Source organism: Moschus berezovskii, chromosome 19 (assembly GCF_049115385.1).
Source record: "Moschus berezovskii isolate FMDL1 chromosome 19, NW_MosBer_1.0, whole genome shotgun sequence".
Lineage (NCBI taxonomy): Eukaryota > Metazoa > Chordata > Mammalia > Artiodactyla > Moschidae > Moschus > Moschus berezovskii.
In genome coordinates this window covers 13332471-13357941 of record NC_142478.1, presented here as the reverse complement: position 1 = coordinate 13357941, position 25471 = coordinate 13332471, and the positions used below count along the sequence as shown (strand labels likewise).

The following is a 25471-nucleotide window of genomic DNA, read 5'->3' as shown; positions in this document are numbered from 1 at the left end:
AAAGGCTTTAAGATCCAACCATTGTTTGCCTCAAAGCTTTAAGCACGTAAAACTTCTTTGTCAGTAGTAATATAAACCTTTTGAAACTTAAATAAGCTTAAATGCCAGTTTTTACCAAGTTCCAAATGCGGAAAAGATATTCACGACTGCTTCTAAAATTAAGCTATCCCTAAAACGTTCTTTCGGAGGATCCCGAAATAACTAAGTGGCTCCACCCCTAGATTTTAGCAATTGACACAAAACTAGGCGGACGTTTCCCATTTCCTCTTATTCCAGCGGACTCCCCTATCCACTCCCAAGGAGAATCGCAGATCTTTGGGTCAGAGAAACGTTCAGCTCTAAAGTAATGGCTCTTACACTCTTAAAGCTGGAATACGGTCAGCAGAACAATGTAGTAGGAGATCCTCAAATGTTCTCAAAACTTGTACAGCTTGCAGCATCTTCCTGGGCCACTGAGCCAGCCGGCAACAACTCCACAACTTCCTCACGTCTGGGCTTCTTCCACCCAGGTAGCTAGGTACGCGTCCAGAAGCCCCGCCCCCGAAAAATGACCAATCAGAGAGCGAGAAGTGAGCCGGATGGGGCGGGCCTATCTTGCGCAGTCCTCGAATCACCAACCTCAGACAGCGAGGGCGGAAACGGAAGCCCTGGTTTGGCCTTGGGTTCCGCCTTGGGGGAATGTCCCGAAACAACAAGTGAAGAAATCCTGAGGCTGGTGGTTGGCGTTCTCGTCTGTTATCTCTCCGCGGAGTCGTCAGTGACGCCTGCAGCCGGGGCAGGGAGAGAACGCCACCACCCAAGAAAAGAGCGAGCAGGCCGGCAGCCGCGGGGCAGAAACGAACCGCGTGCCGAGTCTTTACAGGCTGGTCCTGGTCGGCGCCGCTCCCCTCGAGGCCATGGTGCCGGCGGAGCTCTGGGCAGTCCCCAGGTGAGGGCAGCGGCTCTGCCGGGGATTCCACCGCGGAAGAGCTGGGTCGATGCTTTGTGGGGAAGAAAGAATGTTGCCCGCACTGCTCCCCGGTAGCCCCGTGAGCGGCCGCGTTCGTGGCAGCAGCAGCAGCAGTAAGCACAGCGTGGGCCGAGGAGGCGGTTCGAGCTGCTGGTAGAGTCGCTCGTCGGCTCTTTTCCCGTAATATGCGAGACGAAAAAACAGCCCAAGAACAGGGCCCCGCGTCACCATCTACTTCGAGCTTCTTTTCCTTCCTACTCGGAGCTGATTTATGCGGAACCATGCCTTGCACTTGTACCTGGAGGAACTGGAGGCAGTGGATTCGACCTTTAGCGGTGGTTCTCTACCTGTTGTCCATAGTGGTTGCGGTTCCCCTGTGCGTGTGGGAATTACAGAAACTGGAGGTAAGAGGGTCCCGCGCCATCAGCCCCTACGCTTTCTAATACCGTCCTGTCCATCTGAGGTAGCCTGTTCTTACCCGGATGCTCCAGACTTGATATCCTGAAAAACATGTCATGTAATGAACCCGTAGCAGAACCGGTGTCTAGCTTCTGTTTGTTCACGGTTTTTCAGAGCATGCTACTGGTGGAGGTAGGACTGAGAAAATAAAATGTATTACTATAGCAGTTCGGAGAGCACTGTTTCGCAAGCAGTCATCAATTTCCTGAAAGTAAGGTAACTCTATTCCTGAAATCTGGTCTGTTCAAATACTGAATTTAGATCGACCTTAAGGACCAGGTGTAGAATTTTATTAGCATTTAACTAGCTTCCTGAATTAAAGGATCGAGTTGGTTCGACTTTGTTCTTTGTTTTTACTTTAAAATTGAACTCTAAGCCAATAAAGTTTTCAGGGAAAATGCCTTATATGTTTTTTGATGTCATGTTCTTATTATGACATCAGTAAAGTACTATAAGCTGAAAAGACCCCAAGGTAAATACCTAACTAAGCACTTTGTAAAAAAGTTGAAATGAACTTTTAAGTTTGCAGTTAATAAAACCCAAGGGACTGTTTTTACTTAGAAACAACTGTTTCACAAGAGTTATGACAAGTCCGTGGCAATTTGGGACCTTTTGTGTGGAAATATTTTTATATAATTAAACAAATTTTATTTAATATATGTTTGTTTTCTGTATGTTCACTCAATCTTTTTGTTCACTTTCCTGTACTAGCAGAGTCCATATAGTTATTTTTAATGTTACTGGAGAAGGAAATGGCAACCCACTCCAGTGTTCTTGCCTGGAGAATCCCAGGGATGGCGGAGCCTGGTGGGCTGCCGTCCATGGGGTCGCACAGAGTCGGACACGACTGAAGTGACTTAGCAGCAGCAGCAGCAGCAGCAGACTATTACACTACATTAAGTATTTCTCATTCGTTAGAAATTTAGGCTGTTTCCATAATTTGTCTACCAAACTTCACGTGTAGACATCTTAATACTAAGAGAGATTTCTTACTTTTAAGTATTTCTCTAGACTCTGAAATATAGGAACTATTTTAAAGATTAAGTATATGTATCATAACCTAATTTAAGATTTCTCTTAGTTGGTGTCAGTGACAAATAGTAGTCAATCTAAGAAAGAAATGGAAAATTTTATTCAAGACAAACTGAGAATTATAGCCTGGGAGACAGCCTCTCAGCTCTGAGCATTGTTCTGAAGAGATCCAGGGGAAGCCGGTATATGTGTGATTCTGGCTAAGGAGGCAGATGCAGTCAGGTACTCAGTAGAAGATCGCTAGTCACAAGGAACAGGCATGAGTTTAGTGAGTTTCTGAGGTGGTTCAGACGGTAAAATCCTCTGCCTACAATGCGGGAGACCCTGGTTCAATTCCTGGGTCGGGAAGATCCCCTGGAGAAGGCAATGGCAACCCACTCCAGTACTCTTGCCTGGAAAATCCCATGAACAGAGGAGCCTGATAGGCTACAGTTCATGGGGTCACAAAGAGACAAGACTGAGCAACGTCACTCTCACTAAGTATGGAAAGATGCAAGAATCCAGGTTCATAAAAAATTTCTCCTGAAAATATCCGACTGTCTGAAGGCCAGTTTTGCCAATTTTGCCAGAGTCTGCCCCCCAACCCGCGCCCCCCAACACACACACACCCCGAATTCCTTCCAGGGTGTATTGTAGTTCAGCGCCCACAGTGGCTAGTGACTTGATTCTCAAAGAACTGGATGGGCAGTATTTGTTATTTTACAGTCCTTTCCCTTTCACTCTTAATTTAGACCAAAGTTTGGGGGGCATTTTGTGACCGGTTTGTCACATGGGACTGGGAATGCTTGTTCTCAGGTCAAATGAGGATTTTCAAGTTAAGCCATTCAATGTACTATTACTGAACTAAGCCCTGTCAACAGTAACCAAAAGCCTCTGGGCCTCTGTCTTATGTTACTGTCCAGGAAATGGTTCCCTCTTGTTGCTTCTTCCCAGGAAGAAAAAGTTACACTGTTACAGTCATGGATCTTATATAACTATATATTGGAACAATCATTTCAAGTGGCCTAATCATTTGTTTTATCAGAGATTCAGACACACATTTGGTAGTGCCAGAACCAATAACCATAAACAAGCATGAATGCAAGTAATATAGTTAGTAACATTACTAAGGTTATAAGTAAGTATTTAAGTTTGAACTTCGTTACAGCCCAACATCTCCCCAGGTCTAACCACCCTTCAGCTCCAGTCACCATCTTTAAGGGGAGTGATATGTTGGCATTGTACATAAAGCTCAGAGATGGACATGAACTTGGGCAAACTTCAGGAGGTGGTGAGGGACTGGGAGGCCTGGTATGCTGCAGTCCATGGGGTCGCGAAGAGTCAGACACGACTTGGCAACTGAACAACTACATTAAGCTCACCAGAGATGTCTGAACTTACAAGTCAAGTGGTGGGTCATCATGACCGCTTTCAGAATCGAGAAAGACAGGCTATCTTCTAAGTAGAGGCTGGAAGGAGAGAAAGTGATCTTTCTGTTTGAGCAAGTACTTCTGCCACTGGAGAGGTCTGGCTAACACAGTGCAGATGCACAATGCACCCCAGAGGGGCGGGAGGACACCCAATGGCAGAGAAAACGTTCTGTGTGAAAGTTTTTCTTGTTTTGCTTTAAAATGTAAATTTTTATTTCATCATTGATGTCAACTCTACTTTTTCTGTACCAGCTTTTAAGGAATATTTTAATCTACAATCTCCACTGCTAACACCCTGAGCCAGATTCTCATCATGTAGTGCCTGGACTATTCTGAACACACCAGCCAAAGTATCTAGTGAAAACATAAGTCATGTTATGTGTGTCCTTGTAAAGTTTTCCAGTCACTGCTAGTCCCAGATTAAAGGCCGATATATCCCTGACTGTGGCGTCAAGCCCCAACGTGTTCTGAACCACCCCCACCCCGTCTCACTCTGACTTTCTCTCCTTAGTTCCCGACCACCTCCGCACTTGCTTTGCTCAAACGTGTACGGCATGCTCCCCTCCTTAGGGCCTTTGCGTGTCATAATATGCCTTTCCCTAGATGGTATTTTCATTCCTTTGTGTCCTTCAGGTTTTACTCCAGTGTCACCCAGCCTCCCTGTTTAAAAATTACAAGCTTCTTTTCCTCAACTCTTCATAGCCTCTTCCCTTCTTTATATTTCTTAGGACGCACCGGCATCTAACACGATTTATATTTTACTTGTTTTCTCCTTTTGCCCAAATGTCTGATACTTAATAAATGATTATTTGAGTCCCAATGATACTGTATTCTGTATGGTTAGAGAAACATGGCCCCTGCTTTCGTGGAACTTAGTGATAGAGGCAAACACAACCAACACAAACAAATCAGTAAATGATGTGAAATGGTATGAGGAAATTTAAAAAGATTGAAAAAGTCAACAAACAGGGCAGCATTGTTACACATCTTCCAAAAACAACTCTACCAGCCTGTGGAAAATTAAGTGGAAGTGGAAAGAAGTTACTTCTTCAGGGTGGTTCAGAGGTAGTGGGTGCCCAGGCTATGATGACTTATGGCCCAAGTCAGGATAGCAGAAATAGAGATGGAAAAGTGAATTTTAAGCATCATGGAAATTGAAGAAACAGCATGACAGGGGATATGACTGGGGAAGAGAGGCAGTGAGAGAAAGGGGGATGTCAAGAACCACTCTGAGGTTTCCGTCTTGAACAACAAGGTAAATGGTGATCCCAGTTCCCAAGATGGAAACTCAGATTTGAGAGTACTTGAGTTCTGCTTGGGACACATAGTTCAAGGTATGTGGGAGACATTCACATGGGCTCGTCAGATACGCATGTGCTAAGTTGCTTAGTCATGTCTGACTCTGCGACCCCATGGGCTGCAGCCTGCCAGTCTCCTCTGTCCATGGGGGTTCTCCAGGCAAGAATACTGGAGTGGGTTGCCGTGCCCTCCTTCAGAAGGACAAAATAGTGAGAAGTCTGGTGCTGCTGTGCTGTCCATTGGTCTTCACAAGTAAGAGGATCCTTTCTGAGCCTCATCATGGTTCCGATGGAAGCATTGGTGGTGGTGGTGGTTTAGCTGCTAAGTTTTGTCCAGGCAGGAATACTGGAGTAGGTTGCCACCTCCTTCTCAGGGGATCTTCCCGACCCAGAGATTGAACCCGGGCCTCTTGCATTGCAGGCAGCTTCTTTACCGACTGAGCTATGAGGGAAACCCCAGACTGGGCTTCCCTGGTGGCTCAGAGGTTAAAGCGTCTGCCTCCAATGCGGGAGACCCGGGTTCGATCCCTGGGTCGGGAAGATCCCCTGGAGAAGGAAATGGTAACCCACTCCAGTATTCTTGCCTGGAGAATCCCATGGACGGAGAAGCCTGGTAGGCTACAGTCCATGGGGTCGCAAAGAGTCGGACACGACTGAGCGACTGAATGGAACGGAAGAAGTGGTATCAGTATATGAAGACAGGTTTTTGTTCATTTTGTTTGTTTTCAGTGTTTTTTTTACTCAGGGGAATGAATGGCACAGTAGATAGAAAGGAGTGTGGATTAAGGGAGTGCCTCCCCGCCATCTTGTTTTGTTGTTAAAATGTTAGAGACGCTAACTACAGCGTGTCCCTAAGATAAGGTGTAATTTTCTTTAATCTTCTTCAAAGCCCTGAAACAGGAATTATCCCCATTTTACAGATGTGAAAACCAAGACTAATAAGTGGCTAAAGTGACACTGTGCTCAGTACTAAGTAATCAATCATTCTCATTATTTCCTGGATGAGTTTATGTCTTTAAAATGGTTAGTACTGTCCCCAGCACATAGTAGGTACTCAGTAAGCCCCTAACTACCACTGTTGTTTTTAAAATAGCACTGTTATTATTGCTATATGCTGTTATTGTTATAGTAGGGCAGCAGTGTGATAGCATTTTTGGATAGCATTTTCATTGGGATTCGGTTCACAGCTGAGCACATAAAGCAAAGTTATATGCTTCTGATTAAGCACTGGAAAAAGTAGTTGACATGTTTAGAACCAGTATTGTATGAAAAAAAATATCTTTTAAACATTGCAGTCACAATGCTCATGGTGTGAGAAGTCATTGGGAACTGAGGTTGTAGAAAACTGGAGGTTCGGCTAGCCCGTCCCATGCCCATGAGGAATATACTCAGGACTGGAGTGGCCAGGTGACCATCTGTGCCGCCATCTGTCTCACTCTTACTGGGCTGAGTGTGTATTTACATATATAGAGGTTACGAAAGGGACATGCACCCGGGCTGTCACACCGCCCTGCTAGTCCTGTGTCCCGAGTAGCCACTCTGGAAGTGCTTCCTGCTTCTCTATGAGGAGCCCAGAAAGCACTCTCCTATTTCTCTCTACTCTCTGCTCTGAAAGCCGCTGGCTGAGGGACAGCTGACTCACTTCTGGATGCTGGTCTTTAATGGTTTTTTCTTTCCTCCCTACTTGCTTCAAATTACCTTAGGAAAAAAATCTACACTACTTGTCTCCTTTTTTCTGAGCCCAAAAGTGGCCGATAAGTTTAATATTAATCGCATCCTTCTTTCAGTGTGTCTCAAGTGTGAATAATTTATTTAGAGAGAAATGTAAATTAAATGTAATAATCATATTAAAAATTTGTGCAGATACCTAGAGTAAGATTTTATAATATGACTTTAGTAGAACATATTATATAATTTTATTATATTTTATTATAACGTTACATAAACATGTACATACATACGATGGGTTCAGTTTCTTATGCATACGGCTTTTTAAATAGCTCCAAAACCAAAACAGTTATAAGACCAGTGATTCAAATTAGTAGCATTAATGTGGATGGATGATGCTTTTCTAAACCGGAATCACCACTTGCAATGTAGAACTAGTACTAACTCTCCTATGCAAGATTTCTAAAGTTTGGAATCACCATACTGAAATGACTCAGTTCTCCAGTCACTTGTTTTATGATCATTTGAAAAGGAACTTTCTTCCTTACAGCATAGTGAGGATGCTTGGCTTTCTTTAGTCATGAGCACATCAGTTTTCTCTCAAGTCTGCCACCAAGTTCTACCTTTTAGCACTAAAGCAGTCATAAAAACAAATGTAGGCATTAAAAGTACTTGGCAATACTGTTCTTAATGATCACCTTATAATAAAGAAGATCTAGGGTATGTTACTGTTATTGCCATCATTAAAATGAGTTGTTGTTTAATTGCTAAGTCTTATCCAACTCTTTTGTGACCCCATGGACTGTAGCTCTCCAGTCTCCTCTGTCCATGGGATTTCCCAGGCAAGAATACCGGAGTGAGTTGCCATTTCCTTCTCCAGGGTGTCGTCTTGACTCAGGGATCGAACACGAGTCTCCTGCATTGGCAGGTGGATTCTTCCCCACTGAGCCACTGGGGAAGCCCAGTACTGAATTTTAAATGAAATTGAGCCAAGCAAAAATCTCTGGAAAATTATTGCTCAGACATTCTTTTTAGAATCTTCACCTCTGCATATTCACTTTTGACTTACTGCTTTATTAATTTCCAGCATTCAGCAAGACTTTTAATGTGTTTTTCAAGTTTTCCATACAGTTGAATGTAGAAATTCATTGTTATAAAAATACATTTATTCTCTATACTTTTGTTTGCTACGTCTGTAATCTTTGACTCTTGATGAAAAAAAATCTTGTTCAAAACAGCAAAAGATAGAAGTTGTGGACTTCAGTTCTATTTCATTAACTGCTTAAACTCCTCAAATACTAAAAATAAATTCCCAGCTTTTTTGCTTTTTTTTTTTTAATAGGATTCACATTCAGGAGTACAAGGAATAAAACTTATTCCGGAGGGCTTCTCAGATAGAACAGAGGTTCAAATAAATTTTTTTTTTACCAGAAAATGAGTGGATTACTTTAGCTCTGCCTTAGGATGAAGCAGTTCAAATTATATTTTTAGAAATTGAGCTTTTAAAGGAAAAAAATATTGATCAGATATTGACCTTAAAAAGAAATTAGATCTTTTGAAAATGTCTTGTCCTGTGTTGATAATATTGTGTATAAGAGACATGCATGTGTGCTCAGTCGTGTCCAGCTCTGCGACCGCATGGACTGTAGCCTGCCAGGCTCCTCTGTCCATGGAGTTTTCCAAGCAAGAATACTGAAGTGGGTTGCCATTTCCTCCTCCAGGGGATTCTCCCTATCCAGGCATCAAACCTGCATATCATGCATCTCCTGTATTGGCAGGCAGATTCTTTACCACTGAGCCACCTGGGAAGCCCTGTGCGCTCTTATAGGAGCAATCTGTATTAGCATGGGCCCTCTGGACAGGTCCCTTGGACACTGGCAGTGCTTATTAGCCAGTGGGAGGATTAAAAGACATGATGCATGTAAAGAACTTAGCAAAGTTATCAGGCAAACAGAACTCAGTAAGTGTTGTATTCATATTTTGAGTAACGGTAAAATTTGTGGGAAGCTTTGGTAAATTTTATCCCAACATAAAAGCAGAGGAATAAACCAGAAGATTTTTAGATTTGACTTATAGAAAATTCTAAAATTTCTGTACATCCTTAATCACAAAAATCAAATATAAAAGCCCAATAACAATCTGAGGGAAATGACACGGGATTAATATGCTTAATGTATGCAGTGCTATAACTAAAGACCATATGAGGAAAAATCCACCCCCTTCTTCCATAAAAGCACAAATAGGCTGTTATTGAAGAAGAAATAAAAATAGCCACTAGTTATTTGGAAAATACTGAGCCTCAGTAATAAATTAAAATTTAAAAAATACAAAAATCATATTACCTGTTTAGTTTTAATATCAGAATTATACTAATATGTTCTTTGCTTCTTCAGGTTGGAATACACACCAAGGCTTGGTTTATTGCTGGAATCTTTCTGCTGTTGACTATACCTGTCTCGCTTTGGGTGATACTGCAACATTTAGTGCATTATACACAACCTGAACTACAGAAACCCATAATAAGGTAAGTCCTTATATGTTATTCTACTAGTGTTGTGTTGGCTTATCTCATAAAATGTAAATGTTGTATAAAATGTAAAATTTTTTTATCATGTAAAATGTTTTAAATTTATGTTTTTTGCTTTCTAAATAGGATTCTTTGGATGGTACCCATATACAGTTTGGATAGTGTAAGTTTGCTTCATTTTAACTCATTAACTAAAAACTTCTTTTATGATACTAACTATAATTAAGGTAATAAAAGTAATGTTATTTGGCAGTAAGAAGTTAGGTTAATAAGTGTTTTTAATGTTAATAAAGAAGGTAAAGCATAACCATAGAAAAGGCAGATGTTTTAAAATTTCACATGAGTTGTTCTTATTCCTCTAAAGATTGTAATACTTAAAATTACCTTATCATCCTTTTTATTTATTATAATATTTATTCGGACCAAAACAGAAATCTTCCCCAGTGGATCCTAGTATATGTAATTATTACAAATAACTGCTTTAATATGATTAAATATAAAAAAAAATGTCTTTAACATCATTTTCTGTGGTCATGTCAAGAAGTTTTGGATTATATTAATATTGAAGAACTCAAGTACATAATATAACTTTTCTCTTCATATTCATTGTTTACCCCCAACACAAATGTTTTATTTACCAAGATGCAAGATGTTTATGGCTTTTAAAAATTCATTTCACAGATTGCCTGGTAGCCCTCATAACAATAAAATTTAGCAAGTTTGATATAAGTATGTGACAGGACAACTCAAGTTTTATACCCGGGGCAGATTCATGTCAATGTCTGGCAAAACCAATACAATAATGTAAAGTAATTAGCCTCCAATTAAAATAAATAAATTAAAAAATAAAATAAAATAGGCCTATTGCGAGTGCCATGAATTGCAGTGGTAATTCCTTTTATTTTTAACAAAATCTGTTAAAACAACTGTTTTTAACATCTGTGCTTCTTCATAGTGGATAGCTTTGAAATATCCCAGCATTGCAATATATGTGGATACTTGCAGAGAATGTTATGAAGCTTATGTCATTTACAACTTCATGGGATTCCTTACCAATTATCTAACTAACCGCTATCCAAATCTGGTATTAATCATTGAAGCCAAAGATCAGCAGAAACATTTCCCTCCTTTGTGTTGCTGTCCACCATGGACTATGGGAGAGTAAGTATGTTTGGTTTTAATTCTTTAAGTTTGGTTTTATTTAAACAGATGTAAATGTCATTTCTCTGCAGTGTGTTAAGTGCTATATGCAGGACAAAAACTATAAGACAGAGTCTCTACCCTCATGTAGTTCATAGTCAATTCTGAATACTTAAAAAACACATTTTTATAATCCACACATATGAGTTCGTTTCTTTTACATTACTTACCCTAAATAGAAAACTGACAAAGTTGTGGCGGAAAACAAAAACCTTAGAAATCATTTTAATCAACATTCTTTTACAATTAGAAACCAGAGTCTGCAGAGATTAACTTCCTCAAATCACATAGCAAGTTAATGGAAAAATCAGGTCCAAGACTCAAGGAGAAGATAGTCTAGGTGAGGAAACGGCATTGGACATGAAATAAGAGCAACAAATAGAAGTGTTTATTCTAGTTATGTGTAAGTTAGTTGGCCTTGTTATTCATTCGTGTAGGACAGAAAGGAAATAAAGCCTGCAGAGTTAAGTTGAACCTAAGATTCATTTACTCTATGAATGAACCACTGGATGTTTATTAGCAGGAAACATTTGAAGACTGGCATTTTAGAAAGGTTAATTTTAAAATACTATGCAGGATTCATTAGGAGGAAAAGAGTCCAGAAGGGGAAATAAATTGTTATTAGAATGGTCATTTGTGAGATAAGCTGAAAAACAGGGGTGTGGAATTGAAATAGAAAGGAAAGATAAGAGAATCCAACGGAGAATCAACAAGACTTGATTGCTGATAGATGGGGATGCAGGTGAAATTTGCAAGCCAGGGTGGGTGGAATGACTTGGACAAATCAGTGTAGATATACACCTAGGGTTACCTACATTGCCTTCCATGCAATACAGAACCATTTCGACAACATCAACACCAAACGTAAGGGTCTCTCCTTAACCTCCTTGCAATGACAGGGAGCTGCCTGGCTATTTGAAATAATAAACTCCTACGGTGTTTATTTGACAAATATGTATTGAACACCTAGTATGTGCTAGTGTATAGGTATATCATAATACATATAACAGACTGAACAACAACATACACCATAAATGAAATGTCAACCACAAGAAGTCTATTTAAAATCTTACTGCCCCATGAATCAGTTTTCATGTTTAACATCTCTTTCATCCAGTTTAAGGTTTTTAAATTTCCATTTGGATTTCTTCTTTACGCAAGTTATTTTGAAGTATATTTTTTAAATTTCCAAATATAAAGATTTTTAAATTTTTTTCATTTTATATATTTGCATTGTAGTCAGAGAATGTACTATGAGACAGTGTTCAAACGTGGTTAAGATTTATTTCATGCCTACTAGTACATGATCAGTTTTTGTAATGGGTCTCTGTACACTTGAAGAGAATGTGTATGGTGTACTAATGAGTGGCTCTGTTATCTTTAAGTGCATGAGGTCAATCTTATTGTATGATTCAGTTTGTCTACATTTGCATTGATTTTAGCTACTTGTTCTGTCAGTTAGTGACAGATGTTGAAATTCTGTCACTGATAATTTGTCAGTTTTTTTGGTGTACTTTTGTCAGTTTTTGCTTTGTATTTAGATGCTGTTTCTGTTGAGGAGGGCTTGCACAGTGGCTCAGTGGTAAAGAATCCACCTGCAATGCAGGAGACACAGGGGATGTGGGTTCAGTCCCAGGGTTGGGAAGGTCCCCTGGAGGAGGAAATGGCTTATCACGCCAATATTCTTGCCTGGAGAATCCCATGGACAGAGGAACCTGGCAGGCTAAAGTCCATGGGGTTGCAAAGAGTTGGACATGACTGAGCATCCATGCATGTTATCTGTTCTGGACTTTTTTTTTTGGTCTTAAAGTTATTTTGATATTAACAGATATTCTGTCTTTCCTTTGTTTAATATTTGCCTGGCTTAACTTTCTCTGCCTTGTATTTTCAGGAAAAGAGAGAAAATTAGGTGTACAACTTTAAGCATTTTTAGGTGTTTTACTTTTTTTGGGTGGCCCTACACGGCATGACTCATAGTTTCATTGAGTTAGAGGAGGCTGTGGTCCATGTGATCAGTTTGATTAGTTTTCTGTGATTGTGGTTTTCATTCTGTCTGCCCTCTGAAGGAAATGACAAGAGGCTTATGGAAGCTTCCTGATGGTAGAGACTGACTGTGGGGGAAGCTGGGTCTTGTTCTGATGGGTGGGGCTGTGCTCAGTAAATCTTTAATCCAATTTTCTGTTGATGGGCAGGGCTGTGTTCCCTCCCTGTCCTTTGACTTGAGACCAAACTACGGTGGAGGTGATGAAGATAATGATGACCTCCTTCAAAAGGTCCCCTGCACGCACTGCCACATTCAGTGCCCCCGACCCTGCAGTAGGTCACCCCCAACCCGTGCCCACCGGAGACTCCTGGACACTCATAGGCGAGTCTAGGTCAGTATCTCTCCTGGGTTCTGCTGCACACAAGGTTTTGTTTTTGGCTCAGATCATGAACTCCTTATTGCCAAATTCAGACTTAAATTGAAGAAAGTAGGGAAAACCACTAGACCATTCAGGTATGACCTAAATCAAGTCCCTTACAATTATATAGTGGAAGTGACAGATAGATTCAAGGGATTAGATCTGATAGAGTGCCTGAAGAACTATGGATAGAGGTTCCTGACTTTGTCCAGGAGGCAGTAATCAAGACCATCCCCAAGAAAATGAAATGAAAAAAGGCAAAACGGTTGTCTGATGAGGCCTTACAAATAACTGAGAAAAGAAGAGACGCAACAGGCGAAGGAGAAAAGGAAACATATACCCATCTGAATGCAGAGTTCCAAAGAATAGGAAGGAGAGGTAAGAAAGCCTTCCTCAGTGATCAGTGCAAAGAAATAGAAGAAAACAATAGAATGGGAAAGACTAGAGATTGCTTCAAGAAAATCAGAGATACCAAGGGAACATTTCATGCAAAGATGGGTACAATAAAGGACAGAAATGGTATGGACCTAACGGAAGAAGAAGATATTACGAAGAGGTGGCAAGAATACACAGAAGAACTGTACAACAAAGATCTTCACAACCCAGATAATCATGACGGTGTGATCACTCACCTAGAGTCAGACATCCTGCAATACGAAGTCAAGTGGGCCTTAGGACGCATCACTACAAACAAAGCTAATGGAGGTGATGGAATTCCAGTTGAGCTATTTAAGGCAGAGGAAACAGAGATCAAATTGCCAACATCTGTTGGATCATCAAAAAAGCAAGAGTTCCAGGAAAACATCTGCTTTATTGACGACGCCAAAGCCTTTGACTGTGTGGCTCGCAACAAACTGGAAAATTCTTCAAGAGATGGGAATGCCAGACCACCTTATCTGCCCCCTGAGAAATCTTTATGCAGGTCAAGAAGCAACAGTTAGAAACGGACATGGAACAACAGACAGGTTCCAAATTAGGAAAGGAGTACATCGAGGCTGTATATTGTTACCCTGCTTATTTAACTTATATGCAGAGTACATCATACGAAATGTCTGGCTGGATAAGCACAAGCTGGAATCAAGATTGCCGGGAGAAATATCAATAACCTCAGATATGCAGATGACACCACCCTTATGGCAGAAAATGAAGAACTAAAGAGCCTGTTGATGAAAGTGAAAGAGGAGAGTGAAAAAGTTGGCTTAAAATTCAATATTCAGAAAACTAAGATCATGGCATCCAGTCCCATCACTTCATGCCAAATAGATGGGGAAACAATGGAAACAGTGACAGACTTTATTTTTCTTGGGCTCCAAAGTCACTGCAGATGGTGACTGCAGCCATGAAATTAAAAGACGCTTACTCCTTGGAAGAAGAGCTATGACCAACCTAGATAGCATATTAAAAAGCAGAGACATTACTTTGTCAACAAAGGTCCATCTAGTCAAGGCTATGGTTTTTCCAGTGGTCATGTATGGATGTGAGAGTTGGACCATAAAGAAAGCCGAGTGCCAAAGAATTGATGCTTTTGAACTGTGGTGTTGGAGAAGACTCCTGAGAGTCCCTTTGACTGCAAGGAGATCAGTCCTGAATATTCATTGGAAGGACTGATGCTGAAGCTGAAACTCCAGTACTCTGGCCACCTGATGTGATTGGGAAAAACCCTGATGCTGGGAAAGATTGAAGGCAGGAGGAGGAGGGGCCGACAGAGGATGAGATGGTTGGATGAAGTCACCAACTCCATGGACATGAGTTTGAGTAGACTCCGGAAACTGGTGATGGACAGGGAGGCCTGGCGTGCTGCGGTCCATGGTATTGCAAGGAGTCAGACAGAACTGAGCGACTGAACTGAACTTTTTTTTTTAATTTAGTGTTTTTTTAAATTCTAATCTGACAATCCATCACTTGTACAAGATATACTATTTATATTTTTGTGATTATCGATGTATTCATTTATATTTTTTGCCACTTTTTATTTATATGTCTCACTTTTTCTGATTTCCTTTTTTCAATGATTACATTTTCAAAATAAACTTTTAATTTGGAATAATTTTAAATTTACAGTAAAGTTGCAAAACCAAAACAAAGATTTTCTATTTCCCTTCATCCAGCTTCCCCTAACATCTTATATAATCCTAGTATGTTCATCAAAAGGAAGAAGTCACATGGTATAATACTATTAATTGCAGACTATTCATATCTCCTCATGTTTTCCGCTAATGTCCTTTTTCAGTTCCAGAATGCACCCCAGGAATCTGGATTGCATTTACCCTTTTTTTAAAAGTACAGATTTTCATTAAATACTTTGAAAACGTACATAAGTTTGAGAAGATCCTTCTAATTATTTAATAAAGATTTTGACAAATAATTTTTAAGTTTTTCAAACATGTGTGGGATACCTATGTAGTAAAATATAATAGACAAGTCTATTTTATCCCACTCACATTTAACAAAAATAAATATATTACAGGTCCATGACTCCTTATTTCCAGTTGTTTATATGTATATAGGCATGTGTGTGTACATGCTAAGTCACTTCAGTCGTGTCCGACTCTTTGTAACCCCGTGGACTATAGCCTGCCAGGCTCCTCTGTCCACGGGATTCTCCAGGCAAGAATGCTGGAGTGGGTTGCCATGCCCTCCTCCAGGGGACCTTCCCCACCCAGGGACTGAACCTGAGTCTTTGAGTATTTGTAATTTGAATGTGACTACCTTACCAATGTTGGGTTACAGGCACTGCTCCAAATAGCCCTGGTAGTTGTTTACCTGTTTTTGTTGATGTTTTTCTTATTCCATTTTTTTTTGCCCTCATTACTAGTTTGGAAGTTATACTTTCTGTTTCTAGTCTTTAATCTTAAAAAAATACATATGTTTGTTTAGAATGTTTTTGTAATGCTTTTATAGATTTAACTACAGTGTAACAATTTGTTCCTTAACTCCTTGCATCTCAGATCTTCTGTCTGGCATCATTTCCTTCTTTCTAATGTATGGTTCTTAAAATCTCTTACTGAGTCAGCATAGCAGTGGCAAATTTTCTCAGATACACTTAATCCAAAAGTGTCTTTATTTTGCCTTCATTCTTGAAAGATTGTATTGCTGGATGTAATTCTTTGTTGACAAGAATTTTCTACAAACATTGTGGAGATTTTATTCCACCCTATACTGGCATCAGTTGTTACTGTTAAGCCTCTACTTTCAATCTAGTTGTCCTTCCATTATATTAGTAGGTGACCTGTCTTCAGCTGCATTTTTAACCCTGTCTCTGATATTTTGCGGTCTCACTATGAAGTGTCTAGGGTTTTTTGGTTTTAGTCCTGTTTAGTTTACAGTGTGCCTCAGTCTGCAGATTTGGGGTTTTGATCGGTTCAGTGCAGTTCTCAGCCGTAATCTCTTCGAGTTTGCTCTTCTCTGCTCTTCCCTAACTTTGAATATATGGTAGACCTTCTGATTCTGTTCCATTCTTTGTGTCAGCATTGTTGCCCTCTGGAAAATTTCTTGCAGTTCATTAATTCCCCACAGCTTTCAAAGGTATCTAACTGACTAATACATTTGCTTAGTCATCCTAGTGGTCTCAAGTTTGATTTGACAGTCAGTTCACAGAGCATTACAGGTTTAACTCAGCTCCTGCTTAGTTTAGCTTTGTAGGGAGCACGGCATGTGTGGCCCAGACATTTTCATCGAGAGTTCTTGCTACACCCCCAGGTGCAGCTCCCGGACCACCTCCACAGGGACTCTCAGTTGTCAGTGGGAGTGAACTGCCTCGGCACAGAGAAGGCTCTCAGCATGTAGAACCCCATCAGTTTTTCACTCAATCCTGGTAACCCAGGGCCTCAAGATCTGTGTGTCAGACTTATTCTTCTCAGTCTAGATGTAATTCTTAAACTAGGGGATTTATAATACATAGAACTGATCCGTTCCGTTCCGTTCCATCGCTCAGTCGTGTCCGACTCTTTGCGACCCCGTGGACTGTAGCCTACCAGGCTTCTCCATCCATGGGATTCTCCAGGCAAGAATACTGGAGTGGGTTACCGTTTCCTTCCCCAGGGGATCTTCCTGACCCAGGGATCGAACCCAGGTCTCCCGCATTGGAGGCAGACACTTTAACCTCTGAGCCATCAGGGAAGCCCTAGAACTGATAAAGGAGTGTAAATAATCATTTGCCCTCAGAGCAGGTCTTTTTAAGAAAGTTCCACAAGGCTCTCAGGTAGAGGGTCTGTTTTTTTTTTTTTTTTTTGGTAGTAGCTGTTTGGGGACTTTTTTGTTTTGTTTTTGTTTGTGAATTTTCCCCTACATTACGTGAGCTCAGTGATTAAAAACTGTTTTATGCAGGATCTTTGTTTTGTTCTTTCAGAGTATCTAGTCAATGATACTGTCTGGAATGATTTATATATATAAAGGTCAAGCTTGAAAGGAAACTGAATCCTAAATGTAAATATTGTTTTCTCAGTATACTTCCATATATGCAAGCTTACATGTAATTTATTTGTTACTTGGTTTTTCTTCCAGAAACACACAGGGACCCACTTCCATTCTTTTTGTTCCTGTTCTGTGCTGCACTACTCAGGAATTTGAAATTAGACATAGAAAGGGAAATCTTTCAGATGTCATTGTTACATAATTTAAAAAACAGTATTTAAATAATGTGTTTGCTTCCATCTACATTCTTCCCCAGTAGCCATTTAGAATGAGTTAATAGAATTATTCTAAAAAGGAGTAGATATATGTATATGTATAATTGAATCACTTTGCTGTACAATTGAAACTAACACAACATTGTAAATCAACTATACTACAATAAAAATAATTTTTAAAAATTAAAAATAAATATGGTATCATTTGTCAAAATGATTTTAAATTTGGGGGCTTTGGAGAAAACCTGATAGTACGAAATTAGTAATTCAAATCCTAAATTCTTTTTCATTGACAGAGTATTGCTGTTTAGATGCAAACTGGGTGTATTACAATATACAGTTGTCAGACCATTCACCACCATCATTGCCTTGTAAGTACACAGAACTTACATTATTTTGTTTTTTTAATTCTCATGCTTTTACCTAAGTGAAACAACTGAGTAGAAAGCACGCAAAACTTGTTGCTTGTTTATAACACATCTAGTCTCTTATGAGAACAGTGTGCATAAACCCTACTGTGTTAGAATAAATAAGGTGACCATAGGAATGGTCCAAGGAATCACCGTATAAGTTTTCTAAATATTACCTCTAGAGATTTCTAGAAAGCATTTTCAAAATAGTCTTTTTCAAGTATTAATATTCACATAGCTTTACAGAAACATCTAGTACATGAAGTTGAAGTATGCCACTTCAGATTCATTACCTGACTTTATTTTCTAAATGAATACTGTATTTTAAAGAAGAAAACATTTTTCCTTTTTAAAAATTCTGTCAAGTCTTAGCATTTGAGGTAAAATGGAGCATCATTAAGCTGCCTGGTAAAACTATTCCCTAAGAATTAAGAACATCAAATAGATTGTGTGTCTTATCTGCTTGTCATGCTAGCATGCTTCTATTCACAAGAATGGGAAGAAAGGTAAAAGAAGCATCCAGCTCTTTATTCTGCTTTTGTGCTAGCAGATCTTCAGCAGCATTTGCCTTGGAATTAAGATTAATTTACCTTTTTTTAAGGCTGCTTGATTTCTCTGCTGTTTAGAAATTGGGTAACCATCCAAGTAAACACTTAGATCTGGGTTATCATAAAAGTTGCCTGCAAAACAATTTGGGAGAAAAAATTATAGTCTAGTTATAAACCTGCATTACATGTTTTTAAAATTAGGCAGCATCATTTTTTAAAATCTAATAATTACCCTTTCTAATTCAATGTTTTTGTCTTTTGGATTTATTTCAAATTGGAGAGAGAATCATATGGTAACATCTCTAGAAAAATGTTTTTAATTTTTGAACCACCTCTATGGCCAAAATCAAGTAATTATCTACAGAAACTTTGAAATAATCTTACTTCTAAATTTAAGTATCGGGGCTTCCCTAAGCGGGCCGGTGGTTAAGACTCTGCACTCCTACTGCAAAGGGCATGGGTGCAATCCCTGGTCAGGAAACTAAGATCCCACATGCCATGTGGTACATCAAATTAATTAATTAATTAAAGTATTGCTGTCAGTGTTGTATCTGAAAATATATTTTTGACTTAGTTATTCATAAAGTCTCATTTTTACCATTTTTTTTTAGAGTCTGTGAGTTAATTGGTATATATGATGAAGGGAACTTTAGCTTTTCAAATGCTTGGACATACTTGGTTATCATAAACAATATGTCTCAGTTGGTAAGTAAATATTCATCTTAATTGTATTTAATTTACATCTATAACAAATTTTTTAGAGAAAGTTTCTTCTGGAATAAAGCTTAATTGTAATTTTAATATTGAACTTGATTTGTAGGAAGAACTTGAAGAAACGTTAATATAAATCTTTATACATGTGTAAAGATATATATCTGTTAATTATCTTGTGACTTATACATTGAATTGTTTATGTAATGTGGCTCAGGGGCGCAGTGTTTTTTTTTTTTTTAAACACCAAAAACATTTTGTATTGGCGTATAGTGAGTTAACAATCTTGTAATAGTTTCAGATGAATAGTGAAGGGACTCAGCCATACATATGCATGCCTCCATTCTCCCCCAAACTGCACTGAATTGTTGATTGTATTTTTTCATTGGTTCTGGTATTCACTGCATAGTTATATGGATATGTCATTAATAAAAGCATAATGCCTCTCCTTAAAACAAAAATCCTAGGTATATTCAATAAAAAAAAAAGTCCTACTGGTATATGACAGTATAGGGTTTTAATAAAAGTGGGAGAATAAAATTCTCTCATATGTTTGGAATTGAAAATTGAGAATGCCAAGTTTTTTAAAATATTATAGAAACTGAAATGAAATGAAATGAATCCTTTCAACTTAAGAATGTGCACTTTATTGAAAATCTTTTAATGTAAATATTGAGATTTTTTTAACTGGAGGATGATTGCTTTACAATGTTATGTTGGTTTCTGCCATACAGCACGAATCAGCCATAAGTTTTATATGTACACACACATCTTCCTACTCCCTGGAGCCTCCCTCCCCTCCTGCCCCACCCTTCTGGGTCGTCACAGAACGCCACACTGCACTCCTTGTGTTGCGCAGCAGCTTCCCACTTGCTCATCGTTTTACACAATTCTGTGCAGATGTCAGTGCTGCTTTCTCAGTTCGTCCTACCCTCTCCTTCCCCTGCTGTGTCCACAGGTCAGTTCTCTACATCCGAGTCTCCATTCCTTCCCTACAAATAGGTTCATCAATACTTCTTCTAGATTCCATATATATGCATTAATATACAGTATTCATTTTGCTCTGACTTACTTCACTCTGTATAACCGACTCTGGGTTCATTCAGCTCACTACAACTGACTTAACTTCTGTCCTTTTTATGGTTGAGTTATATTCCACTGTATATACGTATTACATCTTTATCCATTCATCTGTCGATGGACATCTACATCGCCTTCATGTCCTGGCTGTTGTACGTAGTGCTGCAGTGAACATTGGAATACCTGTGTCTTTGTGAATTGTGGTTTTTCTCAGGGTATACCCAGGAGTGGGATTTGCTGGGTCATAAGGTAGTTTTAAAGAGCTTCCCTGGTGGCTCAGTGGTAAAGAATCTGCCTGCAATTCAGGAGACCCAGGTTCGATCCCTGGCTCAGGAAGATCCCTTGGAGAAGGAAATGGCTACCCCCTCCAGTATTCTTGCTTGGAGAATTCCATGGACAGAGAAGCCTAGCGGGCTACAGTCCATGGGATTGCAAACAGTCAGACATGACTAAGTGACTAACAACCAATGGTAGTTTTAGTCCTAGCTTGTTAAGCATTCTCTCTGCTGTTCTCCATAGTGGCTGTATCAGTTTACATCCCCACCAACAGTGCAGTAGGATTTCCGTTTCTCCACATCCTCTCCAGCATATATTGTTTGTAGTTTTTTTGATGATGGACATTCTGATTGGTGTGAGGTGTGTTGAAAATCTTTAATGCTTTCTCCAAAATAATAGTTTAGGTACAATGGCATGCATGTGAGTTATTAGAGATTTATAATAAAAATTAAATGCTTGGGTATTCAAAGCTTTTCCACATGTTTGTATTTTCTGGAGCCAATAATTCCATTTTTGGGAATGCCTCCTCAAGAAATGGCCAGAAGTACTTTTGCTTTCAGTATGTTTGTATAGGCCTATTGTTTGCAAAAGCCTGGAAACAGTCCAAAGTCTAGTGATGAGAACTGGTTAAATATTCTGTGTCCTTCCATTGGTCAAAACATTAGGCAGTTATTTAATCAAATATATGGAAAGGGGTACTTTAAGTGGGAAAACATAAGGCAACAAAATTTTATATTTATGATACCTGTTAAAAACCATCTTATGTGTAGAAGGGAATGGTTGGATGATGGGACTATGAACAACTTTATACTGCTTTCGTATTCTAAAATATTTTAAATGAGCATTTTATAGTGGGGAAATGTAAACTTTTAGGAAAATGTTTATTGCTTTGCAATGCTAATTACAACTGATTTTTTAAAATATTATCTTGAGCACTTAAACCTTTAAAAAGTAAATTCAGCAGGATTAACATACTGCCCTCAAGAAAAATGGTCTGATTCCTTACTTTCTGATTTCATGGGCATAGTTTTATTGAAATAGTACTTATTTAACGTGTTCACTTACAAATAATGTATGTACAGTTAGTAATAAGCTCAACCCTTATAAAATGAATGGTAACTTGTATGTGAAAGCTGTTAATAAGCAGACATGCTTTTATTTTGGTTAAATGAGAGCCTTTTCTTCCATTCATGGCAGTCACTTCTTACTGTGTTTTTTGTGGGCCCTGTAAATGAACAATTAAAATCATTTTCAGAGATGATGTTACACATCTCTTCTGAGAAATTTCATGTTGTATATTTTCATCCATAGTAAACTATTTAAAAGCTTCTTGTTAATCTAAAAGGAGCATAGTAAAGCCTAGAAAATTTTGCCTGAACAATTGTACCAGGTCTGGTCTGTGATTTTGATATTTCTGCTACCATATTTATTTATTCTTATTGATTATGTTTAATTGTTCCTAGTTTGCCATGTATTGTCTCCTGCTGTTTTATAAAGTGCTGAAGGAAGAACTGAGTCCAATCCAACCTGTTGGCAAATTTCTTTGTGTAAAGCTGGTGGTTTTTGTTTCTTTTTGGTAAGTGTTGCTTTCTCTTAAATGTTGCCATTTTCTAAAGGGCAGTAAAACTTAGTGAGAATTTGTAAGTCTTAATATGGAAGAGGATTTAAAATGTCTACATTCCTTTTAAAAAGTTCATTCTTTTAGCCGTCCTTGGTTTTCCATAAAGAAATAATCAAATGGTCACATAACATTTATAAGAAGAAAATAATTTGAGACACTAAATGTCAACAGTAAGGGAATCATTAAAATAAGTCATAGTTTTTTCATATAGTACAGTTTGGAAGATACACATGATATAGAACACTTAATAATGTGAGAAAATGTTCATTAATAAAAATTTTAAAACAGATGAATAAACTGTACATGGTCCCAGTTTAGTAAAGGGGGGTGGGTGATAGGGGCCTGGAAACAAATATACCAAAAACAACAATATACAAATAATACAAAGAGGGGGGAAAGAAAAATCCTTGCAGTCCCACCACCCAAAATGAATGACATTGTGGTCCACATCATTTATAAAACCACAGAAAGAGCGTCATACTATAAAAACCTGTAGAACTCAATGTTTAGTATACTGTAGTTACAGTTCTTCATAAATACAGTGAGAGTTTAATTTTGTTGTTATTGGGTTTTTTGCTTTTGCCACACACAGTATTCTAATGTATGGAGACAACTTTTTAATCAGTTTCTTATTGACATTTAGGTTGTTCCTAATTTATCTATTTTTTTTACCATTACAAGTAATATGGAAGTGAATATTCTTGCACATAGATACATGAAACCTTATCTCATTTTAGCTGTTTAACAAGACTGGTTCCAAAATGTTCTTTAAAATAATCTAAATAACCAATTAATATGTGCATAAATTAACATTTAAGTATCTGTCCTTTATTTCATTTTAAATTCCTATTGTGTAAGGTGTTAGGCATGGTCTGTGTATAGGACCAACTTAAAATGTAATGACTTGTGCACACTTTCAAAACAAAGAGTATAAACCAAGTAGTGAAGTTATAAGAATACATAATCAAAATTCATACGGTGAAACTGTACTAGACGAGTCAGTGTGTAAAGCAGACATATCTAATACAGTTATACAGTGTCTTCGGGAGTATGCTGTAAAGGCAGGGGGGTCGTGGTCCACAGGTTGTGCTGGGATTTCACTTTTTAAATGGCATATTTTTGAAACAACTGCTGGTTTTATGCTTGATATAGATTTGGCGTTTACCTTTTCCTAACATATAGGCAAGCAGTAGTTATTGCTTTGTTGGTAAAAGTTGGCGTTATTTCTGAAAAGCATACATGGGAATGGCAAACGGTAGAAGCTGTGGCCACAGGACTCCAGGTAAGCCGTGCTCTCTGTTTACTTTACGTTTGTTAAGCATTTTTACATATTATCTCCTGAACCTGACAGCATGCACATATGCAGGCTGTGGGGCTAGTTTCCCTCACTTTACACGTGAGGAAACTGGGAACCCCACAAAAATTGGCGATACTTCCAGGTTCTTCTACAAATTAGTAACAGAACCTAGATTTTGTTATTCTTACTTAATTTCTATTTTCTGCATTTCTCCTCTTAAGTCCTTGGCTAGAGGAAGAAAATACATTGTACTTGGCCAAGAAATACTTGATTGAAGTAGTACAAAATTGAGTTAAACTTCTGGCATTTTGTGTTTTTATGAAGAGGTCAAAAATCATTATTTTGGAAAATGAAAATATGAATACAGTCTTGTGAGGGAAAAAACACCTGTTGAGACTCAAGTGTTTTTGAAAAGAGACATAGTGCTTTTTGCCTGCAAAACTTGATTTAAAATCCAATATGGCTGATGATGGTGTTGATGTTGTTGTTGTAGGACTTCATTATCTGTATTGAGATGTTCCTTGCTGCTATCGCTCATCACTACACTTTCTCATATAAACCGTATGTCCAAGAAGCAGAAGAGGGCTCATGCTTTGATTCCTTTCTTGCTATGTGGGACGTTTCAGATATTAGGGATGATATTTCTGAACAAGTAAGGCATGTTGGTAAGTACCAGCCATTTTATTTATTCGAATAGGCTATTGTAGTTCTCCTGTCCAGTCTGTAAAAGAGGTTTTTGAAAAGACTGTAAAACAGTACCACAATAAGGCTCTCCAAATTGGGAGGGGGAAAAGGAGCTTAACATTTAGCATGGCAACATTATAGTGGATTTTAAAATAACCTAACTTTTGGCTAACCTGGAAAATTTTATTTTACTTTAAAGGAAGGACAGTCATGGGACATCCTAGGAAAAAGTTTTTTCCTGAGGATCAAGATCAAAATGAACATACGAGCTTGTTATCATCATCATCACAAGATGCAATTTCTGTTGCCTCTTCAGTGCCACCCTCACCCGTGGGTCACTATCAAGGGTTTGGACACACTGTGACCCCCCAGACTACACCGACTACAGCTAATGTAGCTGATGACATAGGTAACGATACTGCAGGAGAGAGACAAGAGTCGTCAGAGAAGCCCGTGGGCTCCTGAGCAGTGTGCAGAAGCAGACTGTGCTGCTGCCGTGTTATTTCATTACCTGGTATCCCGTTGCTCAGGATTTTGTGCTTAGGACAAGCCATTAATGATGGAAAATTTCAACACAACGGCAAAAACCAGGTAGAGCCACCGGATTTATACAACTAGGTTTTGTATATCACAAATAATCAGTCTAAACATCCTAGACTTGGACTTGACTTCTTAACACTACAGAGTATCACATACTCAAATGGTAGACGATGACTGCTAACCATTCCTGACGTTACAGTACTTTATCAAGAGGAGGACATTTAAAAAATCAGTGCTTCCTACCACCGCTGCATGAATATAATGCTCTGGAACTAGCAGAAAGTATAATTTAGAAATGCGAATTAGTGGACCTCAATTATAATCATGTGCCATATATGCTTACCTAACAGTTATTTCTCTATTTCTCAAATGAATGTCTTTCAATAAATGAAAATTTATCATTTATTTTCTGCAACCTTTTATGTCTCTTGTGATTAGAGGCACAGCAGAAAAACTTAAGCCCCCAAAATTTAAAGGGTTGAAAATCATATACCTACAATGAGAGATGCCTGTGTCTTACGTGTCTAGGACCTAATCTATTAATCTTAAAACAACAAAACTGTCTAAAAAATTATTATCTGCACCAAGGTGAACAGATTAATAGGTTATCTAGGACTTGGAGATGAAAAGAATAAACTGGACAAAAGAGTGGAAGAATAAGAAACTTGTGACAGAAACAGAGTCTGCTTTTCTTTAGGGCTACTAAAGGTGTCAGCAAATGTAAATCTGGGC

At 38.7% G+C, this 25471-nt stretch overlaps 1 protein-coding gene across 1 annotated transcript; it reads left to right on the top strand.

The window, feature by feature from the left end:
• Window positions 1-646: 646 nt before the first annotated feature.
• TMEM184C (transmembrane protein 184C) lies at window positions 647-25144 on the top strand. The gene is made up of 10 exons (XM_055404399.2): window positions 647-1353; window positions 9209-9339; window positions 9469-9505; window positions 10298-10503; window positions 17869-17943; window positions 19142-19235; window positions 22061-22173; window positions 23401-23500; window positions 24009-24180; window positions 24399-25144. Exons 1-10 carry the CDS (start codon window positions 1135-1137, stop codon window positions 24662-24664), a joined length of 1413 nt encoding a protein of 470 aa, XP_055260374.1. The 5' UTR covers window positions 647-1134; the 3' UTR covers window positions 24665-25144.
• Window positions 25145-25471: the final 327 nt, after the last annotated feature.